Source organism: Athene cunicularia (genome assembly GCF_003259725.1).
Source record: "Athene cunicularia isolate RWA chromosome 8 unlocalized genomic scaffold, athCun1 chr8_part1, whole genome shotgun sequence".
Lineage (NCBI taxonomy): Eukaryota > Metazoa > Chordata > Aves > Strigiformes > Strigidae > Athene > Athene cunicularia.
The window spans coordinates 9,764,020-9,777,488 of NW_020799109.1; the positions used below are offsets into that span (position 1 = coordinate 9,764,020).

Genomic DNA, 13,469 nt, shown 5'->3' on the forward strand with positions numbered 1-13,469 from the left:
CCACTGCCACCTAGTGATCCATTTCCCACGCCAGACCTGCAGCTCACTCATATGGTTCCCCCTTGGCCCAGGAGCCCACCTATGGCCAGTGCTGGGGTGAGAGCTTGCAGTGAGTCCTGCACCTCCAAAACAAGCCCAGCCTCAGGCCAGTGCTCACCTGCACCCCTTGGGCAGCTCATTCATGTACCGAGCAGCCAGTTCTCAGCCTCTGCTGAAAAGGACTTGAGACGGACTCATGGTCTCTCTCGGGACTTCTTTTTTTTGCAAGCTGATTTTGTTCTTGCCAACAGCATTTGTGGGGAGTGTGGTGGTGATTTCTGTTTTGCTTTGTTTGACCCCAGAGTGTTTCAGTTGTTTCCCTACCATGAAAACTCCCAAAGGCAGAGGTTAGGGCTTGGTGATCCACGGCATGGGAAGGGTGGAAACAGGCTCCTCGGGCTCAGCGGGGGACAAACCTGCTGAAACAACCCTTGTGGCTTGAGAAAACACTTGCAGGGTTGCACCCCTGGACACAGCCTTGCCTCTGGCCTGCTGGGACTCATCCTGCACCCCCCTTGGCCTTTCAAATACAAAGGAAGACAAAGCCACACTTGGGGAGCATCTACACAAGGCTTTATTCTCATTGCAGAGAGGAGGTCAAGGCTGATTGCATGTGAGGGCTTTTTCACCATTCAGCATGGTGAGGGCTTTTTCCAGGTTAGCTGGTGACACATCTCTGTTCTGGCTCCTGAGCAGCCTCAGCTCAAGGAAGTTCAGTGCCAGGGCAGAAGAACCTGCTGGCCTTTGTCTCCATAACAGCAGGCACAGCACCAGCCCCAGAACGGATTAGGGGGAATAAATTGGAGGGTGGTGTGTGGGGTTGCAGGGTGGCTGCAGGAAGGAGCTTTCCTGCCCTGGCACACCCAGGCTGGAGGCAGGGGAGAGATGTTGTGCTCAAGCAGCACTCAGGCTTTAGACACCTGTGCAAACCACGGCAGTGTTGTTCACTGCCGTGCCCAAGCAGGGAACTGGCAGTGCTGCAAATACACAGGCAGGTGACAGAAGTCCTGCCAGACAGCATGCAGGGACAGGCTGGTGGTGAGAAGATGAGTAGGACATGGAGGATGCCTGTGGAGGTGAAGGCTGAGCCAAAGCTGTGGTGCAAAACCCCCTCGGCAGTGCAATCCCCTGTGCAAGGATGGGACCTGGACCTGCTGGGTTCAGTGTGTGTGCGAGGGGCTCAGTGTGTCTTCCTGCACGGCAGCAGGGGTGGAGGTTAATGTGGGAGAGGTCTGAGGTGGCCAGGGTGGGTCTGCTTGCTGTCCCTCTCATAAACCTCTGGGTGGAGACTGTTCCTTGGGAAAGCACTTGCCCCACACCATGGTACCCCACAGGGTCAGTGAATCTTCCTCAGATGCAGGTGGATCCCATTGCTGGACCTGAGGATGAGCTGCGATATGAGTCTGGGAGGCTTGGATGGGTCAGGGCAGAGCTTGAAGCGAAGCAGGGTCAGGGCCAAAGCCACCTTCATCTCATTCATGGCAAACTGCTGCCCAATGCAGTTCCTGAGGAGAGGATGACAAATGCTCCTGCTGTAGCCTTCATCCCCAACTGCCCCAGAGCTGGGGTCAGCCCATGTGCAAACCTCTTAAAGCAGCATCTCTGGGGTGCTGGGGGACCTTCATCTGCTTCAAGGATGATGCTACAGCTTATCTAGGAATCCCCTCATGCTACACCAAAATGCACCCAGCTCTGCAGTGGGGTATTGCCGTTGTTTGTTAATAAGCATTGAAAAAAAAAACAAAATTGACAGAACTGGAGATTTCTTCACTAGAGAGTGCTGTATGGCTCCAGCTCAAACCCCAGACACCTCAGGTTATTTTTGACTCTGTGCAGAGTATCTCCTCTTTCATGTTACTGAGATCTCAGTACCCTGAATCTGTGTCAATACAGCAAGGGAATCACAGACTTGGGCCCAGATTGCCTTTGAGGTGGACTAGGTATTACCCCTAAACAAAGGAGTCCCTGTTCTCAATGCAGGCAACAGGAAATGTAAATATCTCCATGGATCCACATGAAAATGGTGTGAAATTCTACAGTAACCACAGAGCTTGGAGGGTGGGAAATGCTCTGAGCTGATGGAGCAAGGTGGAGATCCTGTTATGGAAAGCCTGCTTAAGCTGGCCAAGCCAGCTTGGTTTATGGGAGCTGAGAGAAAATGAGCTTCAGGAGCTTAGCTCTGAGCTAGGCCTCCCGTGCAACGCAGCCTATGTGGGAGGAGAGGGATGAAGGATCTCCCACCTGGAACCAGCAGAGAAAGGCAGGAAAGCATGGGAGTGCCTCTGTGTGGAGTTCTCTGGAGAAAACCTCATGGGATCATACACCTGTGGGAGCAACAAAGGCCATTTGATCAGTGTTGGTTCCAACATAAGCAGCACCAGCTTATCCCCTAGTCCCCAGCATAGGGCTGGATGTGGCCTCTGCTGCCCCAGAGTTGCTGCAGCTGACATTCTTCCCTCTCTGAAGCCAGACAGGTGGGTGAGAAGACGGCACTGATAGCCATGCGGATCTTCCCCTTGGAGACATCCAGATCATCCACTACAGCACCCAAGATGCCTGCAGGCATTTTCTCGTCCATGGCATCAGTGATCAAGTCAGACTCCCACCTGTCAGAGATGCCTGATCTTGCCTCTCCAACGAGCCGCTGCAGAGAGGCAGCTGTGGACCGTCCTTCAGGTTTCCTGGCTATTTCTTTCCTTGAAGCCTCTAAGACATCAGCTTCAAATCACACACTGCTTGGAGGGCTTGGGATTTCCATACCACTTTGGGACCTAAGTCTCTCCGGGATAGCTGAAAGCAGTCTGAGTATCTCTGTGTGACCATGCAAAAGATAGACTGTTCAGCACCTTTCCCAGTACTTTGTTATGTTCAAAGCCTTTGGAGTGTTTGGTAATTTCATTGAACTTTGCATATGGACTGTTGGAATAAGAGAGGAAAAAACCCAAACCATGGTAGAGAGGCAGTCTGCCTTGTTCAAGGGAAGTGGATGTCTGGGTTGAGAGATCATCTTCCCCTTCTTGTTATAAAGTTAAAATACCTCAGGGTCTTCCCACACATCCCGGTTCCTGTGAATAGCAAATATGTTCAGTCCAACCTGACAGCCTGGAATAGAAAAGTGAGAAAAAGCTGGTGACATCCCATGCTGAAGACCCACGAGAGGTGTTTATGGGATGCTATCCCTTCCTCAGCTTTACAGGGGCTGAGGACATCTGGCAGGGGCAGTGCCCAGCCTGTCTGGGCAGGTCACCTGAAACCCCCCATTTCTATACCAGGGGATGAACTTTTAGTCTTTGTCAGGATCAACACTCTGGAAGTCAGTTTTGAGCTGTATGAACACCCCAGTGCCCTGAGGCATGCCCTTGGACTCTCCAGCCACCCTTCTGGGAGAGCTGTGATGGTGAGCTGTGGTGGCCCTGTACAGCCCTTTGGAGAGAGAAGAGTCTGGAAGCCCCATCAGCCCCGCTCCACCCCATCATCTCTAGTGAGGATGTCCCACTCGTCATGGGCAGCAGTGTGAAGGATGAACAAACTCAACAGACCTGCTGGCAAGCTGCGTCCATCAGAAAATGTGACAGGTTTAGAGAGGCATCGGGACACGGAGGGAACTGGTGGGAACAGGCGCAAGCTCTCTTTGATGCACATTGTGGTGTAAGTCATCTTCCCAAGGTCCTCCCTAAAAGAAAACTGGGGGGTCAGGCTGTGTTTGAGTGGCAGCAATGGGGACACCAGCAGTGGGGACTGGGTGGGCTGAACCACTGTGTATCCCATCTCCTATTGGGGTTTCTCCTCCTAGTCCTCCCTTTGCTGCCAGCATGCTACGTGAAAAGCAGAATGCCCCAGTGCAGATGCAGTATAAGGTGGATGAAGTTTCCTTCTCAGGATGAATGAAAAGAGTTCAAAGTAAAGGAATAAGAAGTCCTAGCTCACCACTCAATGGTATCTCGGTCTCCCAAGATCCCCTGGATCTCCTCCCTGCACCTTTGCTGGTGCTCTGGATATAACGACAGGCAGTAAAAGAGCCAGGAGATCCCGCTGGCGGTCGTATCATGGCCCTCAAACATGAACGTGTCCACCTCGGCACGCAGGTCCTCATCGGACAGCCCAACTCCATTTGCATCCTAACAAAGAGGAAAGTACATCATTCTTAAGTCCACATTAATTGGACTTGTTCCTTTGGGTATAATAATAACCTCAGACACTGATGAAGAAGGGCCAGATTTGGTGTCTGTTGTATCTCCCTGTACATCGGGAAGTAAGACAGTAGAAAATATATCCAATACATATGAGGATAGTCAGACCCACTGATTGCTGACTCTGCAGTCAAAAGAGCTATAGAGCTGGACTTTGGTGGGATGCCAGATCCCAGCCCTTCAGAAGGTCACCCCTACCAAGGGTCCCTGTTACGTTTTTCAATAGTTTGGTTTGGACAACTTTTGTTTCAGATTGAGACAGAAAAGAAAGTAGGGGCTCCAGAAGGACAGAGTGAGCAGAGTGTGTATCTCCTTCCTGAACTCCCAATAGCAGCTTCTGTCCAGAGTATCTGAAGATGTCTCTGAAGGTAAAACTACAGACATTAAGAAACAAAATCTCTTGAGAGGGCTACAGACAGGGTGACCCCCTTGTAACCTTTCCAAAGATGTCATTCTTCTCTGGTTTCTTACAGTTCACTTATTTTAAGCTATTAACATGCTCAATGAAAATGAACAAGGAAGATAAAAGTCTGTCCAAGCTATTTATGTTCAGTCACTGCATCTCACACTTTTGTATGTCTTTCCCTTTCAATCCACCTTTCCTTGAGCTAAAATATCTGGAATGGGGAAGGTGCTGCCAGCAGCTCCAGCCAGGGAAGGTGAGCTCCCTGCTGATGCATCCTCAGTGCCACACAGGTATGTTCTTTGGCATTTGATATGGTTATTTCAGACATTCACCTTAGTACAAAGAAGAATGTCCAGAAAATCCAGGTGTCTCTTCTTCTGTATCTTGTCAAGTTCACTCTCACTGGACAGCAACATCTTTCTTTCTTTTATTACCTTATCTGCATAGAAGAATGAACAGTTAGATTCATCCTGCCCCTCCAAAGACCTCACGTACTTGTCTGCTAGGTCAGCAGCTTGGGCTCTGCTTAATGTGTAACCATCTGTCCAGTGCATGCTGGAACACCCCTCTGACCTGTTCTAGATGAAGTGGGGGAGAGGTTCAGATAAGAGACAGGGCTGGGGAGAAAGGGGGAGAAATACCTGTGTGGTTATGGGCCAGCTTGCAGGCATTCTGAAACTCATGGCCTTTGCGAGTCAAGTCATAGAAGATATCCTTGAAAGAAAAAGTCTGGACTCTATTGCTCACAAGGTAGCTCAGATCATAAACAGCTCTGATATAATAGTCTGAGTTGCTGTAAGGAGACCAAGGTTAAAGCTGGTATTAGCAATGTGAGTGGGGAAACAGGAGCACTTGCTTTCCCAGAAGCTGAAAGTTCAAGCTCTGACCTCTGAGTCTGACAGTTGGTATTATAACTGAAGGCGCATTTCATGATGCTGTCTAGTGTCATCAAGCTGACGTCTTGAAAGAGCTCCACTGACTTCTTCTCCATGCTCTTCTTTTCCCATTTATCCTAGTGGTGGAGACAGGGGTAAGGAGGACAGATTTTCACCTATGATCAGGTCATATTTTCCTGACCATCTTCCCAGGTCTACACTGCTAATTACTTACTTTTCTGCAAACAGAGGCCCTAGTTCACTATACAATCTGTGAAACTAATCAAACTCTTCTGTGCATTCCTTTTTCCAGGTTTACCATTACTGGTCTAGGAAAGGATATTCTATCAGTGGTTGATTTTATTGGCAAGCAGATGAAAGAGAGAATAAGTGGAATGGCCAGAGGAATGTGAAAGGAGCAATTTCAGAACTTCATAACTATCCAAAAAGTTCACTGCAACTCTAGGAACCATCTAAGCCCAGTCTCTTTCCCTCAGTCATTCCCAGACCTGACTATTTTCACTGGTGCATAGCTGAAAGGTAAAAATAACAGGGGCGGTGATTCTTACCAGCATCACTTTGACTGAGTCTGACATCAAGTCCACGTAAGATTTCAGCACATCATAGTGAAAGGCTGGAGTGAGCAGCTTCCGATGATGGAACCATTTGGTTCCATTCAAAATCAACAGCCCCTTCCCTGGAGACACAAACAACAAAGGTGCACCCAGCTCCTCCAGACTCTGATCACAAATCTGACGGCCTTGTTATTGCTTTTGGCCAAGCCCAGGCTAATATGCAGTGTCTGGGAGGAGGAATAGTTGATGGCGGAGCCTTTTCTCCAGCCTCTCTGAGGCCATTCACAGCAGCACTCGTTGGGTAGAGGAGAAGCATGCCCATGTGTCCTTCACTGCAACCAGCTGTGCACACCTAACCTACCCCGAAGCCAAACCTGTGATGGCAGAGGCACAGGACTTGCTCTCTCCAATGGGTTTTTCTACTCTAAACGAAATACTTGAGTACCTTTTGCAGCACATGCTGACAGCTGTTGGCAGGACCCTGGAGGACTACCTCAAAGCTGTCTGCATGCCATGAACCCTCCTGTCCTCAGAGTGTCTCACCCCAGCTATCCATGGCAGCTCTCAGTCCCTGAACATACTGAAAGGAAAGTTGTTTTGTGAAGGCCAATGTGTGTGATCCAAGGCAAAGCCACCCGATGTGCTCCATGACTATGTGGGCACCACTGGTACTAAGACTCACACACTCAAAAAAACCCTCTCATTTGTGAGCTGTGGTTTTAGAATAGAAGAAAGTAAAATAGAGGGAGATGAGAGAGAAGTCGTTGAAATGTGCAATACAGCTGAACGGGATAATGGAAGAGAATGACATACCAATCCAGGGAACTAAGAATTTGTAGGGTATATTGGGCTTGACATCTGTAAAACAAAATAGATACCAGAGCGGTATGAATGGCTAATGAATTCAACATTATAAAAAAGAAAATTCAGGATAAATTAACATTAGAGCTCATCCTCTAAATCACAATGTAGAATCAGTCTCATTTCAGTATGTAAAATACTCTGCTGCAAATATGGTGTCAGTGGACTTGATAAAACCAGAGAAAGGTATAACAAAAATGTGTGTGGAATATAACTGGCCATGGCAGTCTCAACGTTAGAACAATAGATGGGGGTTACTGGAGATGTCGATATATGTACCACCCACAGACATCATGCTCCACAGAAAGGAACAGAGGAGAAGACTTAAGATGTCTTCTGAGAGCTATTGCCATGCCAGCTCACCCTTATTACTGTATTTACTGGGAAGCACAGATATTGTGGTGGTAGATGTCACAGAAGACATTAAGACCAATGATAATGGAGACAGTGAACTGGAAGGAATGGGCATGTGGTCACTTTTGCAGGAGAATACAAACTGTGTCATCAAAGCTGGGGTGGCCTGAGGATTTGTGAAGGGGAGAAAAAGAGGAATTGCAATAGCTGTGAAGGAAGCTGGCAAAGGAGACGACTCCAAGCAAGTTTCCCATTATTTTCTCCCTAGGGAAATGTCAAGGACATGACTTCCCAAAACCAGAGACTTACCCATTCGGCCAAGTATGCTTTTGGCATATTCAGGATGGTGGATTATTAGAGAAGGCAAGACTGGTCCAAACCATCTGGGAAAGGCATAGGCATATTCTTCTCCCCATGACACGATCTGATTTAATATTTTATCAGAAGTTATCTGCAATGACAGTTAAGCAGGAACTGAATTCAGGCAGAAAAAGAGGGATGTGACAGGGAAAGCAGAGGTTAAACTTGCCCTCTGATGGTGATCATTCCATCACCTTGGGAAATGGGGAGAGTGGGCGGACACAGCATGGCTTTCCATGCTGCAGGTGGAGACACTACTGGGCATGACAAAGGAACTGTGCGTAGGTGACAAAGTTGTCTGAGCCTCCACATCCCCGCAACACAAGGCAGCTCCATGGGGTGTCCCTAGCTGGGGCATGGCTGCACTTAGGACAGCCAGGGCTCGGAGCATCTTGGGGCTCAGAGCAGCTTGGTGACACACTCAGGAGCTACAGCTGGCATGGGCAATGCCAGGATGCCCAGTGAACAGGGGGACCAAGGCTGTTACAGCTCTGTTCTCTAAATTCAGCAGTGCAAGGTGAGCATGCAACATGAAAGTGAAAACATCTTCACTATAGAAGGATGAAAATGCCTGCAATAAAATGCCATGCTTTTGTGGTCATGTCTTCTTAAGTGGGTGTAGGAGGAGACACTTTTATTGGTAGAAGGTTTAATGCAGAAGAGAGACATTTTATGGTTGCTTGTATTTAAATAATTTCATGAAAGTCCCAGAAATCACCTAAGTCCATGTTTAACCACACGATCCCAAAAAATGTGGCTCTGTTTTTTGCCAAAATGATGCACATCTCATATCCAGGCCTTCTTTCTGCCTGCTCTGCAGAAGTGCTGGTACTCTCTGTGCAAAGAGGTCCTCTCCTGTAGGAAGGAACATGAGCAGGGGACACACACAACCCACCCAGTGCCCTCTCACATCCTGACTGATATCTTCCACATTTGTTGGGACAAACCCACCCCGACTGAGCCCAGCTCTCTCCTTACCAGGTGATTGTGGCCATAGAGCCAGTGTTTTGGGGGACCAGGGAATGCCTCCAGAGCTTTGATGAGTTTCTTCCTCTCCTGGTAGAACTGGATCACCTTCAGCAGCACAAAGATGATACCAAGCACCACAGACAGCTGCAGAACAACAGCAGAAGGTCTGACTATGTTGTCCAGCAGAGATGCCATGCTGGCCCTGCGTCCTGATTCTGCCTTCTCCTGATTGCTTCTCTTCTTCTCCTCCTGTGTCTGTGCCTGGCAGGGAGCTAGGTGCAGATAAAAATCCTCTCCCTCCTGCTCTGCTGGAGCTGAACCTCGTGAAGTGTTGTTGGCAACAATTTATAGCCAGAGGAACTTCATGGTAAGAGCTGAGTCAGATTGACAGGCAGCCTGATTGCCAGTTGCTCCCACTCAACCTTTGATCTACTTCCAGTGACCTGTGGATAGAGACGGCTTGTTAACAAACAACCTCTACATGTTTGCTTCTTGCAGCAAGTGAAAGCACTCACAGTCATCCATGCCCAGGTGGATGAAGCCATAGGAGGGAAGAGGGAAGAGGTAGCCAGGCTCAGGGTCTAGCTGAGTTCCATGCTGTTCTCAGTCTAATTCAGGTCTGGAAGCCTTTCGTCCGCCTGCGTGAAGTGAGGAACAAATGGGCCACCTCTGCCCAACACATGGGCTGGATGGATCCAGCTGCCTCCAGCTGTAAAAACAGTGCTCTGAGTGACTGCAACATCACACAGCGTCACAGACTATAATCAAGAGAACAGACATAACCTGGTCAGCACATAAGGGGACATGGCCCTGTTTCCAAGAGGTCCTACTGTAGAAAATCTAGGAGACAAGACTACTGCCCAGAAGAATTACCATGTTCAATAGATCAGACAAGGAGAGGGAGAGCAGCAGAGCAGTGAAATGAGCTTCAGCAAGAGTGATGGCATGTCTACCCTGAAAGGGAGTTGTGTGGTAAGGTCATATTCTCTCTACAGTCCTGGTGAGTCCTCCTTCCCCTGTCTACACAGCATCTCACCATGCTCCAAAAAAGGCTCCACATCACCCCATTTACCTCTCCAACACAGTGCTTGGTTGGGCTCCAGGTAGGACCCCTTCTAGCAATCCCTGAGCAGATCCTGCTGGGCTCACATCCCATTGGCACAGAAGTCTGGAATGGCTTGGAAGGAATTTCAGAGTTGGTGGAGGACTTGGGCTGAAAGCCTGCCACATGTGGGTGACTTCCAGGCACATTGCAAAGAGGAGGATCCCCAGATGGCTGAAATAATTTCTCACTTGGATGTCAGGACATTATGGGGATCAAATGGGTCATCAGCTGCTAAACCTGGTAGTGTGATGGACTACTACATAGAGGATGCTGAATTTTATGGGTGTTTCTCTTCATCTTAACATGTCTCTGGGATGAGAGTCTTCTGATGTTTGGACACTTTTCTTTAGTTTTTAGTCTAAATTACATCACAGCCAAATGAAACCCATGTTTTCTGCTAATAGAGTAATTTTACTGGAAAATCTACTGTTTGTCTGGTATTCATTGTCCAGATGTATCCTTTTTATAGCAACAAAGACATGGAGATTGTTGGCCGAAGCAAATCTGCACACCCCCGATGAAAATATTTAAACTTTTTAGACAAAAAGCATATATGAAAAAAATCTTACAAGACCCACTGTCTGGGAATTACCCGAGTCCACAAAAATGTCTGAAAGACAGTGAAGTAAGTAACTTTTCCCTCAGCTGGCTTGTAGCTTATTTGTTAATTAATGATCACAAAGGTGAAGCCCTAGGTACAGATAGTACTGTTTGTATTTCAGTCTCAGGGAGATGTAAAGTGTCTGGCTGCTACAAGCCCATGTGAGGGACTGTTGATATATTGCTCATCCATTGCGATATGTTGCTCATTGGAACAGGCTGAAGGTCACAGCACGTGCCAGTTTGAATGCAACATGGTAAGGTGCCCAGCTGAGAAAGTTGAACTCATCCTGTGCTCTTTGAGAGAAAAGTCAACAGACTGTGGAAATGGTTAGGTGTGATGCACAGCACTCTTCACGAGGAAGCATTGTTAAAGCAAATCTCTTTTCACCTGAAATTTTTACATGCAACGTCACTGAGCTTTCACCCCCTCTTGGGAGCTCGCAGTGCAAAACCCCGTATCTGAGGGCATTTGAGGCAGCTTTACTTTGCATCTGTGCAGATTCCTCTGCTGATACGTACAAACAAATTCAGCAAAGCTTTTTTCCTCTTTGTGGGTGGGTAAAGTAGTGCACAGAGCAGGAAGACTCAGCCTGACCCTCTTTCCAACAGAGGCACTGCAATATTACCTGTGGGTCCTTGCAAGGGAGAGGATTTATCCTCCCGTCATGAGCTAGAGGGTGCTGAGTGCCACTCCAAGACCGAACCTCACAGCCGAACTGTTCATAGAGGGACCCTGTGAGTTCACGTGGCTTCACCTTCCTGTCCCTTGGAGGGATGTTTGTGAGTCCTACTGCTTCTGTTTTGTCTTGGAAGTTCAGCTGTGAATTTTCTGGGTGAACATCAATCCCCCTGCTGACATTAACTAGTGTGCTCCATGGTCTCTATCATGTGCGACATCACTAGTTCTCAGGTGGTGATATTTTGCAAAGGCTTGGGCACGATGTGTTGGAAGTGGCAGTTTCTAACAGTGGCCTCCAGCTCCAGCAGTGATGTTGTTTCAGGAGCTCCTCACACACTTCTGGGTTTGCATCCTGAGGTTGGGAGCCTGGACATTTCCACATAAGATGAGACAACACTGACTTTGAGACGCTTACCATCATGGGTACCCAGAGCGCAAAATGGCATGTCTGATGGCTAACAGTCAGCTCCTACCGTGAATGTCCAGATGCCTGCTAAAGTTTGGGCTGAAGAGGGAGTCTGTCCATTGCTTCTGCATACTGGTAGTAGAAGAATGCTCTAGAAACACACTTTTCTCTTGAATGACATCAACTCTATGATCTACTCTTAGTCTGTTCCTGGGCTGCAAATACCCTTTTGCTAGTCTGCCAACATTGTCTATAACACTAAGTTTCTTCTGCATTTCCCCACAAATAATGGTTGCATAAGTTTCTCAGCTGGGGTAAGATGACCCAGTCAACAGTACAGCCATCTGCATGGCACTGGGCTTTTGCATGGCAGGAAGATGCACTGGAAAGAGTCAATGACAACAGCTGAAAATCTCATATCTCCCCAGACCTGGGTGCTTTGACTGCTTGAGCCCTGATCTAGCACATTTCTTCAGCACCCCTGAACTGGACCCCTGTGACTTACAGTAAGATTGTGTCTCTGGTTCTTCAGAGTGGGAAGAAGAGGAAGGAGGAGTTATATCCTCTGGCTGGCATTTGTCACCCTGCTTTCTCCCCATCGATTGCTGAAATGCTGAGTCCTTTGGGCCAGAGCCACACCAGTCAACAATTTTGAAGTTTAAAGAACACGCCAACCTACCTTGTGTTGCCTTGGAGAACATAGCTGGCAGGTACTGAACAGCAGTAACTTTTCACACACTTGGTCATCTTCATGAAACTAAGTGTATCTCATTATGCCGAGCCAGTTGGATTTGTGTGAAAGTTCAGAGGAGAGTTAAAGATTGTTCTTTAGGGGGCAGAAGGCTGCACTCTGTCAGGTTAGGCATTTCTTAGGGAGGGCTTTGGCCATAGCCAGAGCAAGAGCGACCTGATCTGCCATAACAACTCCACACTTCTGAGCAGGAGCATCTGACTCCAGGGACTTCATGGCCATGGAAGGTGTAGGAGACACATCTAGTACCTCTAGATGTTCCTATGGTCCTCTCCTCTCCTGCAGCACTGTGATTGATGGGCTTCCCATGAGGAGAAGCAGCAGTTCAGGCTGGTTGGCTGACTGGCTGGTGGGCCAGCTGACTGGGAACTGTGTGGATTGCAGTTGCTTTAGAGGCTCCTGCTGATGCTTCTTGTCTACCTCAGGAGGAGGAGGAGGAACATGCAGCACAAGGAGGCACTTTTGGGCTGTCTGAGCTGTAAGCTGCCTTCAAAATGTGCAGCTGACCTAAATAGAGTGGGCAGATGAAGGGTGTGAGGAGAGAAATGTTACCATGCACTTTCTCTTGTTATCAGATAAGGTCACAGGGAGAGTTTGGACAGGTCTGCCATGATGCTTGGGATTAACCTTGAAGTTAGGTTCAAGTGGCATATGCTATAAGAGACCCCATTCCCCATCTCCAATGAATCATGGACTCTGCCCCAAAGCTGTCTCTCCTTCAGGCTTTTTTTTCCCCCTCAACCAGCTCTAAAATGGCCTTTAGGCTCACTCAGAGACCCCTCTCTAGGAAAAAGTCCATAAACAACTAGCCTCTTGTCTGGCCTTGTCCGTGACTATGGAGGGAGGAGAAGAGGAGCTCCATGGGGCTGAGAACATTGCAAGGTGGGATTGCTACTGTGGGTCCCTCATGTGAAGACCTGCAGAACACTCATAAATGCAGCAGTGTCATGTAGGGTGCCTTACAAGGTTCATGTAAGGCAAACAGGGAGAGTTGGGGGTTGAGCCTTTGGTCAGCACCAATGGAGGTGGTTTGGTGTGTCCCATGGCACCTACCCCAATTACCAGACTCTCTGATTTGGATCTATCTGGCACCTTTCAGCAATCACCTACAAAAAACCTCCGAAATCCCCCAAGACCCACAGGTGGAGGGGCCAAGCCAGTGGAGTTGCTGGTGTGTCCTCAGATGAAACTTCTATGACAACACAGAAATTCGCACTGGTGACAAAGTCTCTGGGCAATGGTTTTGACCATGGATTACTGTGCAGGGTGTGTGTGTATCCATCTGGGTCCCAATAG

At 48.3% G+C, this 13,469-nt stretch overlaps 1 protein-coding gene across 1 annotated transcript; it reads right to left on the reverse strand.

Annotated features, from left to right (window-relative positions):
* Window positions 1-1,029: 1,029 nt before the first annotated feature.
* On the reverse strand, window positions 1,030-8,824 carry LOC113482979 (cytochrome P450 4B1-like). The gene is made up of 12 exons (XM_026854141.1): window positions 8,639-8,824; window positions 7,610-7,751; window positions 6,899-6,943; window positions 6,080-6,207; window positions 5,523-5,647; window positions 5,277-5,428; window positions 4,968-5,074; window positions 3,967-4,157; window positions 3,579-3,712; window positions 3,077-3,141; window positions 2,281-2,363; window positions 1,030-1,544 (listed from the first exon to the last, which is right to left on the reverse strand). Exons 1-12 carry the CDS (start codon window positions 8,822-8,824, stop codon window positions 1,376-1,378), a joined length of 1,527 nt encoding a protein of 508 aa, XP_026709942.1. The 3' UTR covers window positions 1,030-1,375.
* Window positions 8,825-13,469: the final 4,645 nt, after the last annotated feature.

What these genes read in the sequence shown, in the direction of transcription:
- LOC113482979 (XM_026854141.1), bottom strand. Translation starts at nt 8,824, where the DNA reads ATGGCATCTCTGCTGGACAACATAGTCAGACCTTCTGCTGTTGTTCTG. An exon ending in ACATTCTTCTTTGTACTAAG is followed by an intron (nt 4,158 to 4,967) that starts GTGAATGTCTGA and finishes CCTCTTTGTTAG; the next exon opens with GATGCAAATGGAGTTGGGCT. An exon ending in CCTTTCTCTGCTGGTTCCAG is followed by an intron (nt 1,545 to 2,280) that starts GTGGGAGATCCT and finishes TCCTCTCCTCAG; the next exon opens with GAACTGCATTGGGCAGCAGT.